The sequence below is a fragment of the Vanrija pseudolonga genome, chromosome 2 (genome assembly GCF_020906515.1).
Source record: "Vanrija pseudolonga chromosome 2, complete sequence".
Classification (NCBI taxonomy): Eukaryota; Fungi; Basidiomycota; class Tremellomycetes; order Trichosporonales; family Trichosporonaceae; genus Vanrija; species Vanrija pseudolonga.
This window is the reverse complement of record NC_085850.1, coordinates 2,084,462-2,105,283: the sequence shown is the minus strand read 5'-3', so window position 1 is coordinate 2,105,283 and position 20,822 is coordinate 2,084,462. Positions and strand designations below refer to the sequence as shown.

At 63.3% G+C, this 20,822-nt stretch overlaps 9 protein-coding genes across 12 annotated transcripts; 4 read left to right on the top strand and 5 right to left on the bottom strand.

The window, feature by feature from the left end:
- Positions 1–1,431, top strand: LOC62_02G002569 (uncharacterized protein; the record flags this gene model as incomplete). The annotated part of the gene is made up of 2 exons (XM_062769080.1): positions 1–246; positions 298–1,431. The coding sequence occupies 2 exons, from the start codon at positions 1–3 to the stop codon at positions 1,429–1,431; spliced, it is 1,380 nt and encodes a 459-aa protein (XP_062625064.1).
- A 71-nt stretch (positions 1,432–1,502) lies between these two features.
- LOC62_02G002568 (uncharacterized protein) lies at positions 1,503–2,847 on the bottom strand (the record flags this gene model as incomplete). Its single annotated transcript, XM_062769079.1, has 2 exons — positions 2,774–2,847; positions 1,503–2,731 (listed from the first exon to the last, which is right to left on the bottom strand). The coding sequence occupies exons 1-2, from the start codon at positions 2,820–2,822 to the stop codon at positions 1,503–1,505; spliced, it is 1,278 nt and encodes a 425-aa protein (XP_062625063.1). The 5' UTR covers positions 2,823–2,847.
- Positions 2,848–2,987: 140 nt separating this feature from the next.
- pup1 (putative proteasome subunit beta type-2) lies at positions 2,988–4,299 on the bottom strand. Its single transcript, XM_062769078.1, has 7 exons — positions 4,130–4,299; positions 3,957–4,090; positions 3,854–3,912; positions 3,775–3,808; positions 3,481–3,729; positions 3,299–3,433; positions 2,988–3,252 (listed from the first exon to the last, which is right to left on the bottom strand). The coding sequence occupies exons 1-7, from the start codon at positions 4,230–4,232 to the stop codon at positions 3,046–3,048; spliced, it is 921 nt and encodes a 306-aa protein (XP_062625062.1). The 5' UTR covers positions 4,233–4,299; the 3' UTR covers positions 2,988–3,045.
- Positions 4,300–4,563: 264 nt separating this feature from the next.
- On the top strand, positions 4,564–6,934 carry SNX41 (Sorting nexin-41). The gene is made up of 4 exons (XM_062769077.1): positions 4,564–5,031; positions 5,070–5,339; positions 5,385–5,798; positions 5,844–6,934. The coding sequence occupies exons 1-4, from the start codon at positions 4,645–4,647 to the stop codon at positions 6,870–6,872; spliced, it is 2,100 nt and encodes a 699-aa protein (XP_062625061.1). The 5' UTR covers positions 4,564–4,644; the 3' UTR covers positions 6,873–6,934.
- A 271-nt stretch (positions 6,935–7,205) lies between these two features.
- On the top strand, positions 7,206–9,700 carry LOC62_02G002565 (uncharacterized protein; the record flags this gene model as incomplete). Its single annotated transcript, XM_062769076.1, has 4 exons — positions 7,206–7,679; positions 7,749–8,322; positions 8,360–9,363; positions 9,412–9,700. The coding sequence occupies 4 exons, from the start codon at positions 7,206–7,208 to the stop codon at positions 9,595–9,597; spliced, it is 2,238 nt and encodes a 745-aa protein (XP_062625060.1). The 3' UTR covers positions 9,598–9,700.
- A 116-nt stretch (positions 9,701–9,816) lies between these two features.
- Positions 9,817–11,589, bottom strand: LOC62_02G002564 (uncharacterized protein; the record flags this gene model as incomplete). The annotated part of the gene is made up of 3 exons (XM_062769075.1): positions 9,817–11,214; positions 11,279–11,409; positions 11,451–11,589. 3 exons carry the CDS (start codon positions 11,587–11,589, stop codon positions 9,817–9,819), a joined length of 1,668 nt encoding a protein of 555 aa, XP_062625059.1.
- Positions 11,590–12,073: 484 nt separating this feature from the next.
- ZK632.10_0 (UPF0057 membrane protein) lies at positions 12,074–13,535 on the bottom strand. The gene is made up of 5 exons (XM_062769074.1): positions 12,613–13,535; positions 12,394–12,493; positions 12,325–12,339; positions 12,262–12,292; positions 12,074–12,210 (listed from the first exon to the last, which is right to left on the bottom strand). Exons 1-5 carry the CDS (start codon positions 13,511–13,513, stop codon positions 12,133–12,135), a joined length of 1,125 nt encoding a protein of 374 aa, XP_062625058.1. The 5' UTR covers positions 13,514–13,535; the 3' UTR covers positions 12,074–12,132.
- A 643-nt stretch (positions 13,536–14,178) lies between these two features.
- Positions 14,179–16,170, bottom strand: LOC62_02G002562 (uncharacterized protein; the record flags this gene model as incomplete). The annotated part of the gene is made up of 3 exons (XM_062769073.1): positions 15,989–16,170; positions 15,883–15,947; positions 14,179–15,840 (listed from the first exon to the last, which is right to left on the bottom strand). Exons 1-3 carry the CDS (start codon positions 16,029–16,031, stop codon positions 14,179–14,181), a joined length of 1,770 nt encoding a protein of 589 aa, XP_062625057.1. The 5' UTR covers positions 16,032–16,170.
- A 136-nt stretch (positions 16,171–16,306) lies between these two features.
- On the top strand, positions 16,307–20,731 carry SPAC2E11.17_1 (the record flags this gene model as incomplete). Of its 4 annotated transcripts, XM_062769069.1 has the most annotated exons (9): positions 16,307–16,685; positions 16,722–16,930; positions 16,985–17,211; positions 17,246–17,458; positions 17,505–18,445; positions 18,595–19,188; positions 19,232–19,286; positions 19,333–19,354; positions 19,522–20,731. In XM_062769069.1, the coding sequence occupies exons 6-9, from the start codon at positions 19,028–19,030 to the stop codon at positions 20,655–20,657; spliced, it is 1,374 nt and encodes a 457-aa protein (XP_062625053.1). In that variant the 5' UTR covers positions 16,307–16,685; positions 16,722–16,930; positions 16,985–17,211; positions 17,246–17,458; positions 17,505–18,445; positions 18,595–19,027. The 4 variants fall into 4 exon arrangements, with proteins under 4 accessions (XP_062625053.1, XP_062625054.1, XP_062625055.1 ...); XM_062769070.1 differs by having other exon boundaries at positions 17,505–19,188; XM_062769071.1 differs by lacking the exons at positions 18,595–19,188; positions 19,232–19,286; positions 19,333–19,354; positions 19,522–20,731 and having other exon boundaries at positions 17,264–17,458; positions 17,505–17,696; positions 17,967–18,017.
- Between the last annotated feature and the right edge of the window lie 91 nt (positions 20,732–20,822).

Here is a 20,822-nt window from a genome sequence, read left to right as displayed (position 1 = left end):
ATGCCCGCCACCGTCGCAGAGGGCTTCGACCACGCGTCGTACCCGCACCTAATGTCAATGGTGCTGGACCACGCAGACCCGGATGTGCTACTCGCCCTGCGCGGCACCTCGAAAGCGCTGCGCGAGGCCGCCGACGCACGGCTGTTCGGGCATGTCGTCGTGGGCGATAGCGACGGCTATACTTCCAGAGGGGAAGGCTACCCCGTCCCAATACGCTCGGCACTCGTCCGTGAGCCCGGTACAGAGGTAAACATCTGCACCTCGTGAGCGTTGCACGCGCCGCCGCTGATACCACAGAGCAACTTCGGGACCTGGGCCGGCGGGTGGGGCTGGGCATCCTTCAGCGGCGGGTGGGGCGCGGGCCTGCCCGGCGCAGAGGTCTACCCGCGGGCATGGTGGTCCGGCGCCAGCGCAGACCGCGACGCCGGGCAGCTCGCAGCCCTCGGCGAACGGATCAAGCGACACACGCGCGTCCTGGACATCCGGGACGCCTCGGCCGGCGTGCTCTCCTTCCTGTCCTCGCTCGAGCTGCACCTCGACATGCTGCGCATCACGGCGGGCGCCTACCCGACCAGCGCCAGCGACAACGTCGTCCTCCCCGCCAGCCGCACACTGGTCATCTTTCCCCCGCCACCGCTCTACTCGCTCGCGCTGACGGCGCTCAAGAACAGGCCGTACGTGTACCCGCTCGCTCCGGAGCCGTTCCTCCCCACCGCGGGCGCAGCGCACGCCGTGCACCATATCCACTTTGCGCCCGAGTCTGTCGACCTCGTCTTCTTCAGCGAACGCTTCCTGTCCTACACTGCTACCGCGTCGGACGTGTTCGTCTTCGCGCCGCCGCTTGACCCGCCGCTGCGAGCGTCAGCGGCCGCCAGCGAGCCGGTGCGCGCGTCGCGCTTCTCGCAGCTCGACACGCCCGACCCCGACGCCGCGGCGTACGTGCTCGCTGTGCGCACGCGCCAGTGGGGTCGTGTGTGGCGTGACGCTGTCGCGTGCCGTGTCCACGCGGGGCGCAAGGTCACGCTCGTCGACTTGGGGAACGCAGCCCCGAGCGTGTGGACCGAGCCGTGTACTGACCCTGACGACGACTTTGCCGCGCGCTTGGTCGAGGGCGTCGGCGCGGCCATCACGCACTATCGCGCCGCTGGGTGGACTTGGGGCGGCTCGCGCGCGCCGGCTGTGCCGGCTGGCGCTGAGGCAGACGCGCAGGCCAAGGATGACATTGCGCGCCTGCTGCGCTTCGTCAGTGCCGACGAGTATGCGCACGAGGTCCGCGCCGAGGTTGCCATACCGCTCCGGCTGGAGCAGCATGCTCCGCGCAAGGAGGTGGGGAAGCGCGAGCCTGGGGAGAGGGGATATCGTGAGTGGGCATGGCGCGACGTTGTCAACAAGGCGCACTCGCTGCCTGACCCGTTCAAATCGACGTGGTGATGCTTGCTCTGTACTCGCCACATACATCTCGTACATTAGACTACACTGCATGTTACATTATGAACCACCTCCTAGTCGTCAAACGGGTGCGGGCCGGGAATCTCATGTCGGAGCGTGTTGATAATCATGCTGGAGAGCTTGTCCTCGGCGTGGTTCTTCTCCCTCACGCGCTCCAGCAGTGCAGTAGCTCTCTCCGGCACGGCGAACAGCGCGGCGTCCTCATCACTCAGGCCCGCGCGCCACTCCTCGCCGCTGACAAAGTGCAGCAGCTCGTCCACCGCGCCAGCAGGGACAGGCAGCACGAGATCAGCCTCTTTGCCCTCCTCCTCCTGGGCCAACAGCTCGCCGATACAGTCGAGCAGCTGGCGGCGCATGCTGCCCGGCTCGAACTGGAGCCAGATGCCGTCAATCAGGTCGTAGTCGACCAGCGTGACCTTGACCCCTCGTCGTATGCGGCGCGCGACCTCGGCCGCGAGTTTGGGGAAGCGCCGCGAGACGCCGTGCCGCATGACGGCCTGGCACACGAAGAACTCGCCCGGCACGATATTCGGTGCCGAGTCGGAGAACACGAACACCTCCTCGTCGGCAATGTACCCCTCGGGCCAGGACCACACGAGGAGCGGGTCAGGCGCAACGGGGAACTTGACGTGGTAGACTACGCGCTTGGCGCCGAGCGGCAGCGTGCGCGCCGCCTTGTGTCGCGTCCGCGGGGCGTAGCTTGGCCCGTTCGTCGTCTCGAGGCTGGGCTGGGACGGCGGGAAGATGACGAGCGTGTGCGCCGACGGCAGGCGGGAGGGATACACCCCCTTCTCGTCGGAGAAGACGCGCAGCGTGCGGAGCCGGGGGACATGGAGCGCGATCCACCCGGCCGCAATGCCGCCCGTCTCGGCGTCCAGCGTGCGGACGTGCGCTAGCGCGCCGGACCAGCGCGCGAGCTGCGCGCGCCGCTGCGGAGGCGTGATGTCCGCTACGACGTCGCGCGCGGGCTCGGTGTGCGAGTCCTCTGGCCGCGTGAGGCCGACTGCGAACGACCACCACTGCGACGTGCGCGGCCAGAAGCCTGGCAGCTTAGCGTCGAGACCGGACATCACCACGCCGTAGGGCTCGCCGTCGGCGTCCTCGTCTTGCGCGGAGAGGGAGAGGCGCACATGCGTGTAGAGGAGCGTGTCTACGCGCGTCTGGACGGACCTTGAGACGAGCCGCAGGGTGTAGAGCGTGGGCAGGGAAGCGTAGGTTAGGACTTGGTCGAGGATGTGCGGGAAGGCCGTGTCGTCGAGGGTTATGCCTGGGGCCGGGGACGCTGTGGCTGTTAGATGGACCACTCCTCTCGTTAGCCACATACCGCTCACGCGTCGCCGCTTTCTTGGTCTCGGCGAGGCCGTGTCGCTCATTGCGCGGATGCTTGTTGTTGCCAGAACTTGGTGCGAACTGGACATCAGCTTACCATCTCGCATCTCTTGCGTCATCCTCAGTGGCGGCAGGGCAGAAGTTTCCCACGGGCGACGCCGAAGACCAGCCCAGCTCAGTAGCCAACAACTCTCGCCTCCTCGCACCCCTCCTGCTTGTATACATGCATCTGACGCTCTACTATACTCTGTGCTAGCGGCTGGGGCCCTATGCATCGACCTCCATGCCCTCTTCGCCGCCAGGGCCGGCGCCGACGGCCACAGCCTCGACGGTGCCGCCTCCCGGCTGCGCGGCACCAGCGCCAACTGTTCCGCGAACCTCCTCCGACACGATGAGGTCGCGGACGTTCTCCTTCAGCCAGGCGGTCGTTCCGCGCCTGAACTTGTAGTTGCGTGACTTGACACCACGCTCGTTCTAAGGTTGTCAGCTGTGTCCACCAGCATTTCCGCCAGCCACTCACGGGCATCTCGTAGTTGCGAAGCGTCTCGGTACCGTTCTTGTCAATGATGCTGACGTCGACGTTGGAACCCGATCCCAGGTCGTTGAAGACACCGGAGCGGATGGCACGGGCAACGAGGTCGATGGCCTCCTGGCGCTGAGGGGGGTCAGCTTGATTCCACACAGAGGTAGTGCGGAGCTCACAGTCAGGTTCTCCTTGTAGTGCGCCTCAAAGACGGCCATGGCAGCGAGCGAACCCGAGCCCATGGTGACGTAGGGGAGCTTGTCAGTTGAGCCGTGCGCGTGGACGGTGAAGAGCTGAGGTCCGCTCGAGTCGACACCACCGAGGACGAGGTGGGCACCAACGTGACCCTGGTAGCGGTAGAGGTACTGCTTGAGCATGGTCATGGCAGTAACAACTCGTGCTGGCCTTCCCTGCGACAGAGCGTGGAGCTGGGGCGTGAGCTAGACCCAAGCGGAAGCGAAAGATCAGCTCACCTCGAGGTTGGACGAGATGAGGTTGGTGACAAACCTGACGAGTTAGCTCTGCACATCACCCTCACGATTGCAAACTCACTCAGTGTCAGCAGCCGTACCGGCACCGCAACACCTGATCAATGGAGTGAGGTAGTGAATCTGCCTGTCAGCACCACGGCCAGCCAAGCTGTCGATCGACGTACCTTCTCGCAGTTCTTGTCAGCGACAATGGGGCCGCCGGTGGCACGCGTGTCGGCGCCAAGGCAGACACCGGGCTCGTCACCAGTGTCACCGCCGCCGAACTTGAGGCCGACAATGGTAGTACCGGTCGAGGTGGCTGAGGGTTAGGTTACGGAACACGCGACGTTCAACCCACCCTTTGCGACGCCGTTCAGGCGAGCGCCGAGGAACTCGTTACGGGCATAGTTTCCAAAGTCGAAGCCCGTGTTGGAGGGCGCGGGGATCTTTGATGTCGCCATGGTGTGAGTGTTGAGCAAGGCGAGGGAGGATGAGGGAAGGTGTGGTTGTTACTCCTCGTCGTTGCTGATGATGCCTGCTTGCTTGCTTCGAGGGTGTGCGTCAGTGTCCAGAGGTCGCTGGACGCGCGGCGTCACCCAGCCAGCCATGCGACATTTTTATACGTGGCATTTGTTATCACTACCTTACGTAACCCAAGTCCCCCATTCCCCTGAGCACAGTGACGATGCGATGACGAGCAGTGGTGGTGGACGGGGCAGGCAGCGGGCGTCGGACTGACTGACTGAATGCACAGCCGCACCCGGCCATCACCTTGCAATCTCTCTCCATCGACGTCCCAATACCTCGTCCAAAGTCACAAACAGCGACTCACCTACGGCCACCCCCGTACTCACCATCACTCTCGCAGGCAGAATGGAGGACCCCGCCTCCAACCCGTTCGCGACAGAGCCAAACTCGTCCTCGGCCCCGTCCTCGCCGCTACAGCTGTCGCGCACCAACTCCCACGCGTCATCAACCAGCCCAGGCAATGCAACAGCGAACCCGCGCACACAGTCGAGCCTGAGCGTCGGGTCTGTCGCGTCAAGCTCTCCGCCGCCGACGCAGCGTGCATCGTTCCCCGACCCTGCAAAGGAGCCCAAGCGCGGGAGCAGCCGCCTGTCCGGACCCAAGCCGAAGGAGGACTTTTGCTGCGATCGCGACAGGCAGATCAGCGGCGGTGACGAGATTAGCATTGTCGACGCGTTCAAGACGACCGAGGGTGGAAAGACGAGCTACATTACCTATGTTATCCGCCTAGGCGTGAGTATTAGGCACTGTCATCATGGCTGACGTCGCAGTCGAGCACCGTGAGGAGGAGGTACTCCCAGTTCCTCAGTCTCCACCAGGCCCTTCAAGGCCTCTACCCCGTCCTCATTATCCCGCCTATCCCGTCCAAGCAGAGCATCACCGACTATGCGGTCAAGGGCCAGTCCAAGACCAAGGAGGACGCGACGACCATCTCAAAGCGCAAGCGCCTGCTCGAGGACTTCCTCCGCCGCCTTGCCCGCCACCCCATTCTTGGCGGAGACCACGTCTTTCACCGCTTTCTGGATGACTCGGCGAGCTGGGTAAGTAGATGAACCGTTGCCGTTTGGCATCTGCTGACGTTCCAGTCCGAGGTTCTCCACTCGCCTCCTGTGTCTCTCCTTCCCAAGAACCCCCTCCACGCGCCGTCGCACAACCCGACGTTCACTCCTGGGCCAGAAGAGGACTCGGCGTCGACGTCTACGGCCTACATTGCACACCACCTACTCCCGACACCCTCCCCCAACCACCCACTTCAGCGCCCTGACCAGCGCTTCCTCGAGTCGGAGATCTTCACCGACAAGTTCCAGCAGCACTTTGGCGGCACGATGGAGAAGGTCAACCGACGCGTTGTGAAGCGCTGGGGCGAACATGCGAGCGACATGGCCGAACTCGGTGCTCAGTGGAACGAGTTCAGCTTGGCCCAGACGGGCCCTCTGGGCGACGCCATTGAGAAGGTCGGCCAGGCCGTGGACAAGGACTACGAGGGGACAACGGATTTGGTGAGTACAGCTGTGTTCAGTGCGAACCTTCAGCTGACTCTACAGATCAACTCGTGGGAGACGCACGCCACGGAGCCGCTTCACACATATGCCCAGTTTGGCCAGCTGATTCGCCAGCGCCTGTCGTTCCGCCACCAGAAGCATGTCCAGTATGAGCTGGTGCAGGAGGCTCTGGAGAACCAGAGGGACAAGCTGGAGCTCCTAGAGGCCGCTGAGCGCGAGTCACGTCGTCTGGAGGAGGCACTGGACCGCGGCTCGCGGATCATCGACCCCAACTCTGCTCCCACGACACCGACCAAAAACCCAGACCAGGCAGCGGAGGAGACCTCGCCTCGACCAACACCCCGCCGTGCGGCACAGTCGTTTGGCCTGCTCTCAGCCGTCAAGCACAGCCTCAGTGGCATGATGGACGTCGACCCTGAGGCGACAAGACGAGCTAGCATCGGAAGGACAAGGGACAACATTTCTCAGCTTGAGGACTCGCTGCAGGCCTCGGCTCAGGACCTGAAATACGCCTCGACCACGCTGCAGGCCGATCTCGACAGGTTCCAGAGGCAAAAGGTTGCCGACCTTCGCCAGCTCGGCATTCAGCTCGCCACGATCCACCGAGAATGGTGTAGGCAGAACCTCGAGGCATGGAAGGCGGCGCAGGAGGCTATTCGAGCGATTCCCGACCACCCGAACTACGCCCCGCCGGCGCCAACGGCACAGGCTTCAGGATCTGGCTCTGCGTCAGGTTCCAAGATTGACTTGGCGTCGCTCGACCGTGATCTCCCGCCTGTCCCCAAACCCGAGTCGCCATCATCGCCATTCTCCAGTGTGCCAGTGCAGCCTCTGAACCTGGGATCGCCGACCAAGCCGCGGTCGTCCAGCATTGATGCGAAGCCAACTTCTCCCATCAAGGTGGCATCATCCGTCAACCCCACGTCGCCCATCAAAGCGGCGTCGCCAACCAACCCCCTTTCGCCCTCGGCAACAACCACACTGCCGAGTGCTACTGTCCCTCCCAGCATCTCCACTGAAGCAAAGGATGCGTCAAAGGACGAAGGGGCAGGGCCACTGGGGCCATTGTAGAACCTCCATACCAAGTGAATTATTTTTCAGTGCATTTTATGACATTTATCCTAAACAGTGGCCTAATGGTTGTGCCGCAGTTGTAATGATTTGAATCCGCTTGTAATGGAACCCATCAAAATGGCGGGTCAACATGTCACGTGACTCCAATGACGCCGGCCCGCCCAGCCCAGCGCTATGCCCTCGATCCGCTGCAACAAACAAAGCAGTCGCCAACTTGGTCTTCTGCTCAACCACCAACCCACCTCGTTATTGTCCTCGTCACAAACATACCCCTCCCCCGCCTTCCTGTGCCGCATAAGCTGCAGTAACCTAAGCCCCAAGCGCGACAGGATGGGCGCGCCTGCAATCCCCTACTCGTCGACCGAGGCCGAGCGCCGCAGGCTGGAGAACACCCTCGACCAGGACCTGTCAACGCTCAGTCTGACGGCCACGTCGTCGTCCCTCTCCCCCCGGCGCCGTGACCCCGCCGAAGACTCATTCTCGTCCCTCTCGACGATCGGCGTCGGGCGCTCGGCGCCTGCCCAGCTCGACTCGTTCGACGCCTCCTTCCCCCGCTTCCCCTCGACCCTGGACACGCCGAAAGCCCGCGCCGCACGCGGCGTGAGCATGCGCACCGAGACCACCCTCGGCGGCATCTCACCCACCAGCACGGCCGGCCACCATGTCTCCGCGGCCACTCTTGGCGCCGGCGTCTTCCGCCGCCCGGCCGCACGCGGAGTCAGTACCGGCGCCGCCGACGAGTTCGACCCCGACCGCAGCCTTGGCCGGCTTGTCGGTGAACTCGCAAAGGCCATGGGCGACGAGGTGAGTTGCGGTGTGGCGTGTTTGGTCTAGCCGTGCGCCCACTTTGATCGTTGCTGACCGTACTATCAGCGTAACAAGCCCGCATCGCCATTCGCTTCTCCCCGCTCGCCGTCACCAAGCATGAGGCAACAGCCCAACCTCAGCTTCACGCTCACGCGCAACGACCCGCTACTCTCGCCCCCGCTGTCGCGGAGCGTCAGCTCGGCGTCATCTGGATCGCAGGACAGGCGGCAGGCTGCCTCTCGCCCGGCGCTCGGAGAAACAAACAGACACAATGCGTTCGCACCACAGGCCACACTCATCCGCCCCGACGTGCTAAAGAAGCACAAGCGCCACCACCGCGGGGTACAAAACGACTCGGCCGACGTAACGGGCATGACGGGACTTCTCGCCACGCCAGGACGCGGCACCAGCTTTGTCGGCGTCGACAAGAACGGCGCGCCCGAGGACGAGATGGCCGCTGCGATCCCCACCGCGCTCGCGTCCCTGCATGCGCGCCTGCGTGCGCTCGAGACGGAGAACAGCGTCTCGCGCCGGCGCGTGCGCGAGCTCGAGTCAGAGATCGAAAAGGCCCGCGATGAGGTCGCTCGCGCCCAGCAGACGAAGGACGGGCGCCTGAAGGACGCAATCGGGGAGAAGACTGGTGAATGATGGAGAGGTGGGACACTGCTGACTGGAAGCGCTGGAGGACTTGGTCAAGTCGCTGAGGGGACACCTCGCGCGGTTGACAAAGGAACTCGAGGAGAACAAGGCGCTCGTGGACGAGCTGCGACGCGCCGCTTCCGCACCACCCTCCCCTGTCAAGTACGACACGAGCGTCAAGGACGAGCTTGGTGCACTGCGGCGCGAGGTCGAGCGCCTGAGCCGCGAGGTCGCGCGGTTGGGCGATATCATTGCGCAAGGACTTGCAGTGCGCCAGCGCGAAGCCGAGCCTGTTAGGACAGTACGCCTCGCCGACCCCCCGCTGGTCGACTTATCCGACGACGAAGTCGACGCCGTGCGCCGCGACGTCGAGGTCAGATCATCCGTTGCCACACGCCTCGCTAGCCCGCACGCCCCGCCCCCGCCGACTCTCCCATCACAGCTTCGACAGGGCTTACATGCCGTCGCTGCGGACAAGGCCGGCTTGCTGCCCCCCAGCGCGCGTGCGGCGCGCGTGGCCACTGACAGCTCGGAGGGCGAAGGTGCTACATCGCCTACACCGGCATCTCGAACGCGCAACAGCTCGTCTGCTTCTCGACCTCGCTCCCGCGCTGCGGCTGCCGCTACCTTCGCCTCCCCTGCCTCGTCGACGTCTTCTACCCGCCGCCGCCGGCGCGCCGAGCCACCAGCTGCCGGGCCCGACTCACCGTTCCCCTCCATTCGCGTCGAGGACGAGGCGTCGTTCTTTGCGTTCCGTCCCAGCCCGGCCAAGGCAGCGGAGCCAAGGACGAACCCCGCTCCCGCTGCTGCTGCCGGTACCCTTCCTCCATCTGTCCGCTCACTCTTTGACTCGCCCCTCCTTCCACCACAGACGGTACTGGCGCGCGTCATCCGCGAGCTCGAGGACGAGTTCAGCCACTACAAGAGCATCTACGTCGAGCTCGCCGACCAGTACAAGGTGCTCGACGTCGCAAGTGCCGTGGCCAAGCGACACGTCCTCGCTCAGCACCTCAAGGAGGTGATCGACACGCTTGAGCTCAAGGTAGGTCGAACTTCGTCGACTGCGTCAGTAAGCTAACACCCACGCCAGGCCGACCAGATTTCGGCCCTCTACTCCCTTCTCTCGGTGTCTGACCGACCCGTCTCTCCCAGCACCGACGCCGCGGTACGCGGGCACAAGACCAAGTCTGTGAACGACCTGTGGCGTGCCGTGCGTGACTCGCTCAGCGAGGACGCGCGCCGCCGCCTCGAGGCAGACGGCCTCTTCCGCAAGTAACCATCGCCACATTCGCATTTGTCCATTCTGTTGTGCCATTCATACTTTGTCGTGCAGTGTTTTGTCTTGGGGGAGGGGTAACGATGTCATGCACCTGTGGACGCCTGCTGAGTCATGCATACATACATGCAATCATGGGATGATGTTGCTCCGGGTGAACGCCGTGTGTGTGTCCTAAATACAAGAAACTAGACTCAAAATGGAATGTGGCGCTGGTGCTCAGTGGGGCGTCGAGGTGCGCAGCGACGAGGTGAACGGCCAGCCGGCGCTGAGCGGCTCCTTGGGGTCGTACGCCTGGAGGTCAACCTGCGGTCCCGCGACTACGTGGTGGTCCGTGAGGTGGAGAGAGTTGCCGCGGGGAATATGGGGGAGGTGTGGCACCGTGAAGGCGAACGGCCCGGGCGAAGGAGGGAAGCGGTCGGCCGCGACGGGCAGCGGCGGAGGCGGCTGGTAGTCGTTGTTTGGGAGGAGGTGTGGCGCTGGATGCCAGCCCGAGTTGGGAAGGAAGGAGGGGTACGCGAGTGGGCCGTGGATCCCAGTGGGCACATGGTGGGCGATGGGCCGGATCAGGGCTGGGCCGACGTAGAGCGGCGCGCCAGGAAAGCGGCGGAGCATCTCGCTCGGCGGGCCGGGGGTGCCGCGTGGTGGCTCGTGCCGCTCGGCCTGAGGCGACGGGTACAGGCTGAGCCCGAGGGTGTTGTCTTTCGGCGCGGGGGTCGGCGTGCCCATCGACGGCATGCGGCGGGGCACGAACTGGGGCTCGAACTTGTGCGCCATCGCCGCTAGGCCTGGCGCCATCTCGGCGTTCTTGAACAGCTGCACGCTCGGCATGTTGGCGGGCGTCATGCCCAGAATCTGGGGGAAGAGGACGCCGAAGGGGAGGAGGGGCAGGTGCGCGGGCGCGTCGTTTGGCTCAGTTGGCGGCGCGCTGTCCGGGATGTTGGACGGAAGATTGGGACTGCCGCGGACCACGCTCGGGCCGAGCTCGAGCTCGCTCACCTCGGTCGGACTCGGCGGGGGCGGGTGGCGCGGAATGTAGTCTGCAAGCGTTTGCTGGGGCTGGGTAGGCCAATCGGGTGGGCTGAGTTTGGGTGCGATGGGCACGGCGGTCCTGTGGTCGGTGCTTGGTCCGGCCTCGGCGTTCGAATTGGCGGCTGGGCTCGCCTCGTGATACTGGGTTTGGGTCACGGGTGCCGACACGCGGCGGCGGCGGGGGAGAGGCGACGCCGCGGGGCGCTTGGACGGCACCGAGGACGTGGCGGCAGGAGGAGGCGTTGGTGAAGGCCCTCCGCTCGCCTCGTTCTCCTCGTCCTCAGGTGTGGGCGCAAGCACCCGCTCGGTCTTCTTACGGCGCGTCTTGCGGGTGGTGCCCTTACGCCCCTTCTTAGGCGGGTCGAGTCCGACCATCTCGGCGATCTGCGAGTCGATCTCGGCGTCGGTCTCCATGGGAGTCACGGGCGTGTCCTCGCGCTCGACCTTGGGCTTGCGGTACTTGTGGTTGCGGTACTCGATCCACGCAGCCTTGTATTCGGGCAGGTGGGCGTGCTTGTCCTGGTAGTAGCAGGAAAGCTCCTTCTCGATACAGAACGCGCAGGCTGGGCGCTCGCCGCCGCATTTCTGTGGTGTGAGTTCGGACTAGGGACGAGGCTGAACTCTAGAGCGGAGGAAGAAGACCACTCACCTTGCCCTTGCGCCGACAGTTGAGACAGTTGAACCCCGCCGGCGCGCGCTTCCAAGTCTGGAGGTTGCGAGGCGCCGGCGTAGGTGGGGTGGGGCTGCCCGCCATCCCCGTGGAAGGTGGTGTGATCGAGGCTGATGGTGTGAGCTGGGATGAATGGGATAGATAAGCTCACCTTGCAGCTCCTCAACGGCCGCGTCCACCTCCTCGTCGTTGCGCGGCGGCGAGGACGAGTACACCGGCAGCAGGGGAAAGGGGAGGGGCGCGACATGCGCCAGGTTGCGGGGGTACACCCAAGGAGGCGGGTCGCTCATGGTGCTGGATGGGGCAGGATGGGGCAGGATGGGGGTGGTGTCGCGAGTGAAGAATGGAGAAGAGTTGGAGGAAAGTAAGTGGATGTGGTGAGATGTTTGTTTGGCGGTTGACGGTGTTCGAAGTGGCACTTTTTGGTGCCAGGCTCCGTTTTGGTCAGGCGACATTGCGACGCGTCGCGCCCCCGTTTGACAATCAAACAATCTAGCGATCATGACGTTTCGAGGAGTCATGGGCGCATGTGTGCATACATGCATGTCCTTCATGCTACACGCTGCGTGACGGTAAGGATAGACTTGTCGCCTGAGGTAGTGCTGTGCACAAGGGCCTTATGTAGTGCACTGGTGGCAATGTGGCACTTTGTGCACAATTGGGCACCACCCCCTTGCCTGTGCGGCCGACACGCAGCGCCACCACACTGCGACACCGAGACCGCAACATCCTCGCCAGCCTCTAGCTTCTGCACATACACGGAGTCTGCCACGCCGTTGCATTACACTCGACTCTTCAAACTGAACCACTCTAAGTTCTGACTACATCTCTCCTTACACAACAGTGCCGGGGTTCGTGTGGATGATGTACCAGGCATGCACGACGCCGAGGACCCATCCGCAGATCCAGAGCTGGGCGGGTTTTAGCACGCAAGGCGACGCCCAGCCTCGCGCTGCACTCACAACAATGTTGATGATGACCTCGCAGCCCCACCTGGGTGTCAGCTATGCCTCTGCGTCACTCACCCCATCTTCATGAACCTAGGGGGCGTCAGTACCCCAATCCTTTCCTGGGGCACACCCACGCCCACTCACACAGGGATCGGCGGTACGAAGAGGGCGATAAAGTACAGCGCGCAGTCGGTACACCCGGCCTGCGACTGTGATCCGCGCCGGCGGCGCGGCTGGCCGTCCTCTAGAGCGGGTGTGCGGGGCGGAATCCAAGAACGCGCGTGATGGACGAGAAGGAGAGTCCTGCTGTCAGCGTTTCTGTGCGGCCCCGCCGCCCAGGCCTCGGGCGGCGACAACGCTCACGATAACCTGCGTCGTGCAGGTCGTGGCGGTAGATCGAGTCGTCGTCGATCGGCTCGCCCGTGCGCCAGTCGCGCCTCTCCTTCTGCCACACGCCTCCGCGGGGGGTGCGGCGGCCACCGCTCTCCTCGTAGTCGCGGTTATCCATCTTCTCCTTGGTGTGGTTCTCCTTGTTTCCTTTAAGCTTCTCCTTGATCTTCTCGTGTCGGCTCTTGAGCTGCTCCTTGTGCTTCTTCACGATACTCTGCTTGCGTGACGGGTGGTTCTCAGGGCACGGGCGGAGGGGCAGCGGCGGGGGGGGATCGTCGTTGCGCGTGTTCTCCTCGTTGGCGATGCTCAGGCGCTGGGCGGCCTCGGCTGTCGGCACGTCGTCGTACGGGTTGGGATGGGGCCTCACAGAGTTGTAGTACGCGTTGTACTCGGGCTTGAGGTTGGTATCGTAGTCGGTGTTGATGCCCTTGTCTACCTTGGGGTCTCCGGCACCAAACACACGCTGCTGCGGCTTGTATGCGTAATCCTTGTCGGGCTCAAACTCTAGGTGGGGGTCGCGGGCGGGGTCGAACTCGATGCTCCTTCGCGGCGGGGGAGAGAGCACGCACGGTCCGCGCGGGTCGGGCGGCGCCTCGGGGATACGGATGGGCGGGGTGGAGAACGGGTCGTCGGGTACGGCGGCGGGCGTGAGGGCTGATACGCGCCGGTTGTTGGTCGGGCGGTTGAAGTAGTTGGGTTCTTGGCCCTGCGCGAGGGCAGAGACGCGGCGGTCGACGGGCGGCGGCGCGTTGAAGTAGCTTGGCGGGGCGTCGGTGGCGACGACGACGTTGGGGTTCTGTGTCTCGAGCGGCGGGGTAGCGAACCTGTCGCTGAATGGGTTCGCCTTGTCCTTGGTCTCCATATTGGAGGCCATGGCGATTGATATAAAGAGGAGACAGACGCCTGGGGAGGGGAGACGGCACGTCCGACGATTGCGTCGCTTATGAGGCTGCATGCCGGTGACGTCGTTGTTCGCCACTAGAAAAGTTGGCCCTAGGCCAGTCTAGATAGTAATGTTTCATGCTCTGGATGGCACGAGTACGGCGCTGCTGTGCTGCCGAGGCCAAGGGCCATTACTGGCCAGTGACGGCTGGGCTGGCGGAAAAGGAGGCCTGGCTACTACTGATCGGCATGAAGGAGTCGAACGCCTACTGCTGTTGCTGCTTACCATCACGCGACTTGTATTTCAGTTACTGGTTACTATTGGCCCCAGTTGCCTCCGTGAAGTACGCACGGCGATCCTGCACATGGACACACTTTCCAGACTTGAGCTTGGGCCTGGATGCCGGCATCCGGATCGATACACCATGCTCTAGCCATTGCAGCGGTGAGGCGAGAGCGAGCCCTTGTCGTGGCCAGACAGACGACCGCCACGGCCAAATCGACGACGTGTGCCACTCGGTGCCTGGGTCCCAGATCTCGACTTTATCACCGGTGATGATATCACAGGTCACTTTCATGCATACAGTTGGGTGCGGACATGGACATATTTTGGACGTGGGACGTGCGGAACATGCGGAATTCTATCATTGTCTCTGCTTACTCTTGCACCACCAGGCCATCCTGCGGAACGCCAGACTCGCTCACCGCCCCAGGGAGAGGCAGGACCCCAGTCGGCTGGCCAGGCTCTGGGACCCACATGAAGTATCCGCTCATGCCAGGGACAGAGAGGTACGGGGTCGGCGGGGCACTGTTGATCGCGCTTGCGGCAGTGGGCGGTGGCGAAGGGTGCCAGTTGAGGAGTTCGTCAAGGAGTGGATCAGACGCCTTGCGGTTGGACTGGCGGCTGCCTGAGGAGAATGCGGGTGATGGCGAGCGGACGGGCGTGGTGACTAACAGATACGGGTCGTTGGCCACATCCAGCTTGACAGCGTCACTGAGGCGAACAGTTTGAGTGACGGGGCTGGGGAGAGAAGGGTTGGGAGAGGGCAAAGCCCCTGCCCATAGGGTAGCGGTTGGGAGAGGTGGGAGAGGAGGAAAGCCGCCATGAGGAGAGTTGCCGCCCGCGGCTCCCGGACGGATGGTGGTCGAGACGTCGGTTGACGGCTGGGGGATGCGGACGTAGAGGCTAGGACTGCCAGGCCTCGTGAAGGTGTAGGCCTGTGACGCGACAGGAGGCGGTGCCGCGCTGAAATAGCCTGGCGCGGCGCTGTGTGGGACGTCGCCCCACTTGTATGGCTGGGCGGTCGGATGGAAGTCTGGCATCGGGCCGATCCGAAGCTGGGGGTCGATGAGTTGGTCTGGCACGTCGGGCACAGTCGACAGCGAGGGAGAAAAGTTGGCACTGGCGTACCGCCTAACAGTGCGGGAAGCGTGCTCGACAAATGGGGCCGCGGTGGTGGACGCAACCATGGCAGACACCGGGGTCTGAGCGGGAGACATGGCCCTCGGCACAAGGTCGGTGGCAATGGGTAAGAGCAGTGCGCTGGGCGGGCGAGGCAGGTTGCCCATGCTCTTGACGGTCTTGAGTGACGACTTGCGGGCAGGAATCGACTGCTGACGAGCTCGCGGCTTCGGTGTCGGCGCAGGCTCGAACTCGTCGTCCGAGCTCACGAGGGTCGGCGGCTTGCGCTGCCGTGACGTCTGCGGCGTGTTCTTCTGGGGAGAGCTACTACCGCGTCCACCCGAAGGTGCCACGGCCTCCATCAGCTCGTCCGCGTCTTCCTCGGTGTAGTTGACAAAGCTGAACGCCTGTGGTGCAGTGGAGGCACGTCTCGGAACGGGCGCCTGGATGGCGCTGGTAGTAGAAACCCCGAAGTTGCTGGGTGTGGGAGGGACCGAACCGTACGCCTCAGTGGGGTGGAGGAAGTCGGAGGGGCTGCGACCGTTGTGGGGCGTCTCGAACACGCTGGGCATCATGACAGGGGTCATGGGCTCCATCACCGGTATTGGCGACTTGCTCATCGAGCGAGTGAAGTAAGGAAGGGGAGGGACTGGTGGTACCAGAGAGTGAGAACGCTCGTGGCCCAGCGTAGGCGTAGAGCGCACCTTGCGGATGGAAGGACCGTCTTCCTCGCTTTCCTCGGTGGCGACTTTGGCCTTGCGCTTCTGGTACTTGGCCTTGTCCTTGTCGCTTAAGACGGCGACTCGCGAGCGTAAGTTGCGCAGTTGGTCGGTCTCGACCGCTGCCTCGCCGTTGTAGTAGCACACCTCGCCGCGGTTGAGGCACTGTATGCAGGCTGGCCGGTCGGAGGAGCATTTCTGGGAGGTCAGCTTTGTTAGAGACAATGGCGGCCAACATACAGCGCGGCGCGCCTGGCAGTTTAAGCACTTGATGCTCTTCCTCCCGCGGTTGTCTGGTATGGGGCCTGGGACGACAGTCAGTGGCAAACCGAGAGACTCGACCTACCGCGACCTTGCTGCTCTGGGTAGAGCCCGTGGGGATGGCTCATGTCGGTGGGTGCCGAGAGGTGAGAATGCGAGGGTGAATGCGTGGGGGATACAGTGAGGGAGGAGGTTCAGCACAGGATACTGATACAATGGGCGGGGGAAAGGAAATAGGATACAACAGTACAGGTGGTGTGAGGGAAGGTGAGTGAGAGTGAGAGAGAAGGAAGAATGAGGATGAGGTGAGTGGGGCCAAAAGTGGAGAAAGTCAGTCGCGCCGGGCGTAGAGTGGCGACACTTGTCTTCCTCGCCTTCCCTCCAATCCCCACATTGTCCATTATTCCATCTACCACCACTCTAAACGTCAAGAATCTGCACCTTGATGGCGCGCTCGGCCGGGTTGGCAGCAGCGTGGAACGCGTCGACAGCCTTTTCAAGTGCAAAGCGGTGCGACACGAGCGGCTTGACGTCGATCAGGCCGCCCTCGATCAGCCGCAGCGCCTTGGGGTACTGTCGTCGTCAGGTCCACTCTCTCCACAACACACAAAACCCACCTGATGCTTGTATCGGAACAAGAAGTTGAGCTGGATCTCGCGCCACGAGCACCACACGAACGGGTACTGCCGTCAGCTGGGTTCGTCATGTTGCCACCCACCTTCTGTTCAGACGCTCCTACCCCGATCACGCAGACCTTGCCGTTCGAGTCGAGCGACTTGACGGTAAGCAACACCCTAGAACACCGCTAACTCACATAGATGGCAGTTGTGATGCTGCTCTCGAAACCAGTGCACTCGAGCGCGATCTTGAGCGGCGTGCGCGCCAGCTCCTGGATCTTCTCGGCAGTCGCCCTCGGCTCGGCGCCGCGCTCGATCAGGAACGGCCGCACCGTCGGCACGAGCTTCTTTGCAAACTCGAGCCGCCCCTCAACGAGGTCGGTGATGATGATAGGGTAGCAGCCCGCCGCGTGAGCAGAGAGCAGGCTCATGAGGCCGATGGGTCCGGCACCACTGACTGTCAGTCTCCTCCAAGCCGGCGACGACATACCAGATCAAGACAGGGTCACCAATCTTTACGTTCACGGCGTCGAGGCCCGCCAGCGCCACGCTCAACGGCTCGACCATGCTCCCCTCTTCGAAGCTCACGCTGTCGGGCAGCTTGTGAATCCAGGCCGCCGGGTGCGCAAGGAAACGCGTCAACGTTCCGTGGAAAGGCGGCGACGAGTGGAACACCATGTTCCGGCCTGTGGTGAGCGCAGCCCTCTGACAACACGCTTACACTGGTTGTAACGCCCCTCGAGGCAGAAGCGACAGCTCGCGAGGCCGCACGGAATACCAGCTTCAATGGCGACGCGGTCACCGACCTTCCAGCCCTCGACCCCCTCACCGAGGGCGACGATCTCCCCGGCAGACTCGTGCCCCGCTCCGCACTCGTCGTGCAGAATGCTGTCGCCGATCCCGCCGTGCTTCCAGAAGTGAATGTCCGAGCTGTCAAGGTCAGCGCACGACATTCGCTGAGTAACCGCCGTCACTTACCCGCAGATGCCGGTCGCGCGCACATGGAGAAGCACCTCACCCGCCTTGGGCACGGGCACCTCCTTCTCGAGCATGTGCATCTCCCCCGTGGGGTTGTACGCGCAGAAGATGTTGCGCTTCTTGTCGGCGAGCGCCGGATCGCTCTCCTTCAACAGCGTCCACTTCACCTTGGATGGGTCGAAGCGCTGCTCCATGGTCGTGGGTCCTGCTGTCCATGCTGACATGTTGACTGATGTGCTTGCTGATCGTGCTGACTGGGATGAGACAAAATCTCAAGACGACGCTGCGTTCAAATGTGCGGTCGCGCCGGTGTGGGGCGTCATGTGCTTCGGCTTCTGGAGTGCGACGGGGCCGAGTCGGCTACGGCGAACGGTATCACCGCTCCCGCCGTACCGACCGGTGTTGAGTTGTCCGTCTCGCGTCCATCTGGGAAGCGAGGTGGCGAGGAGAGCGAAGTCAACCTGCAAGCTCTCGACTGGGATTGCTCGATACTTCCGATTGCAAACTTACATGCGTTGAGGGCTCGGCAAACCGCTGAGCTCATCTGAATGTCGTGGATGAGATTTCGGGATCCTGTGACCCGACGACACGTGGCCACAACTAACCTCAGAGTACAATGCCCTGTGCAGCTCATCGGGATGATTCCTCGCAGGCCTGGGCCATCGGGAACCTCTACTCCTACCCCCTGCTCTTAAGTAAGAGCGCCGGTGATGGCCACCACCTCCACCGCAACCGCAAAGCTCGTTCAATTCACAAGCTCGGAAAAGCTCAACCCGCGTCCAGGCTCCCAGGCACCGAGATAGCAGGTCCGGCCAACCACAACCTTGTGGGGCCCGGCGGCAAGTCGGCCCGGGCCCCATGTTACTGGCCGGGTGTGCACATGATGTCTGGTGCGCGCGCTTGCGTGCAGCAAGTGCTTGTTGTTGTGCACGATGCGGCGTGGGGAGGTGAGAGGGTGGACTAGGCGACTGGAAGCATGGCCTGGAGGGGCTGAACGATGGCTCTGGTACCGGCGGCAGCAGCTGTGGCTCGTGGCCGACGCCCGTTCACTCAGGCCGTGTCCGTGTCTTGGTCGTGCACGCTAACACCGTCTCAGAAGCCGTGTCTGACAAGCTTCCCCCACTCACATTGTGGTGACCACACGTGCAAGTAGAAGCCGACCCCGCACCTCCTCCCACAACGCTCTCGGCTCTGTTGTGGTTGAGCTGGAACAGCTCCACCAGCCTCAACACGCAGCTGACGTGCGCGCAAGAGCACAACCGTGACGTCGTGGAGAATCAGCCCTGCATGCACTATGCGCAGTACAGCATACCCATGACACGGCGTTGGCCCGGCAGTGCTGGGTCTACTGCGTGGACGCAGGGCGGAGGTAAGTCCGATGGGTGGTACGGCGTGAGCAGGTGGTCGCTGCCCGCCGTTGCCGTCCCGGGCCGGTGTTACTTGCACTACCGACCACTACCACGGCCGTGCTGTCTCTCTCAGCAACACCCACTCGATATCCAGAAGACTACATAACGGACACCGCGACAATGCTGCTCTCCAGAATCCTGCCCGCCGTCTCTCGCCTCCCCCGCCGCTTCCCTCTCCAAAACCCCATCCGCCCACTCACAATGACCGGTGTTCAGAACTCCAAGGCGACCCCCGAGGTCCGCGGTCTCCAGGCCCCCACTTATGAGGCTCCCGACCTCAAGTGAGTTCAGCTAGTGATCGTGTGGACTCAGCTGACACTCCAGGCTCCCTTCGCACGAGGGCCCCCAGTTCGACGCCATCATGGTCGGCGCTGGTTTCGTGAGTTGGGCAGCGAACGTGACGGGACAGCGCTGACGACCTCTAGGCCATGTTCGGTTCGCCTGAGGGTTAGTGTCGCTTGCCTCGTCGTGATCGTCGTAGTATGAGACATGGCGGTTGGCGATGACGCACAAGCGTCGCCGCAGGTCGCCGATAATCCGGACGCCTCCCCCGCACTTGTCTCTCCGCACGATTTCCCTTCCCCACCCCACACAGAAATGCTGACCCTTCCCAGGCCCCTGGAACATGGCCCGCCGCGCTGAGGTCAAGCTTGGCCCCCGCCTCAAGGTTCACGCCGTCATCGACCCCAACGAGCCCCGTGCCCGCGCCTGCCTCGACGAGAAGGCCAAGGTCTTTGTCCGCGACAGCTACAAGGACACCGTGATCCTCCCCAACCTTGCCGCCTACGCCGAGAAGGTCAAGGCCGGTGCCGCCCCTGTTCCCAAGGCCGTCTTCGTTGCCTCGCCTCCCCAGTTCCGTGGTGGCCTCGAGTCGCACACCGACCTCGAGGTTCAGATTAACAAGTTCTTCCCCGAGTCCGCCATCTTCGTCGAGAAGCCCATTGCTACCGGCGCGCCATGGGACAAGAGCGTCAACCAGAGCAAGGAGGTCGGCACCATCCTCGAGAAGCAGCACAAGGGCGTTGTCTCGGTTGGACACTGCCTCCGCTACCTCAAGTCGGCTCAGCTCCTCAAGAAGATCCTTGAGGAGAACAACCTGACTGTCATGGCCACCTTTGGCCGCTACATCATGAGCTACGAGCTTGCTGTCAAGCCCGAGTTCTGGACCCTCTCCAAGTGCCAGGGCCCCATCATTGAGAACGGCACCCACCTTGCCGACCTCTGCCGCTACTTCGGCGGCGACGTCGACCTCGACTCGCTCTCGGCGCACGCCATCGAGGCCGACGAGAAGCTCGGCCAGCTCTCCAAGCTCGGCTTCGACGAGTCGGTCATCCCTCCCTACGAGCGCATTCCCCGCGTCACCCAGGCCTCTTGGAAGTTCACCAACGGTGCCGTCGGCTCTCTCCTCCACGGTCTCATCCTCCACGACGGCGACTACGCCATCGAGCTCGAGGTCTACGCCGACGGCTACCAGTTCATCCTCCAGGACCCCTACGGCGAGGCCAAGCTCCTCGTCCGTCGCCCTGGCAGCGCCGAGTTCGAGACCATCGACACCCCCAACGACGACCCCTACTACAACGAGATGTCCAACTTCATCGACGCTGTTGAGGGTGGCGACGACCCCCGCATCCTCTCGGGCTGGGACGACGCCGCCAAGTCGTACGAGTTCACCTGGGCCATCCGCAACGCGTCGGAGAAGTCGAGCGCCGAGCGCCGCCAGCGCCAGGGCATCCCCGCGCCTTCGGCCTAGGCGTCGAGCTACGGACTCTTTGTTTCTGGGTTTTGATTTTGTACGGATGTAGTAGTGTTCATGCATTCTTGGACGATGTTTACAGTGGTTGACGTTGCTGGGTGGGGGAGCGCCAACTGGGAAGTGGGGGCGAGTCTCGGAATGTGGTAGCCGAGGCATCGACGT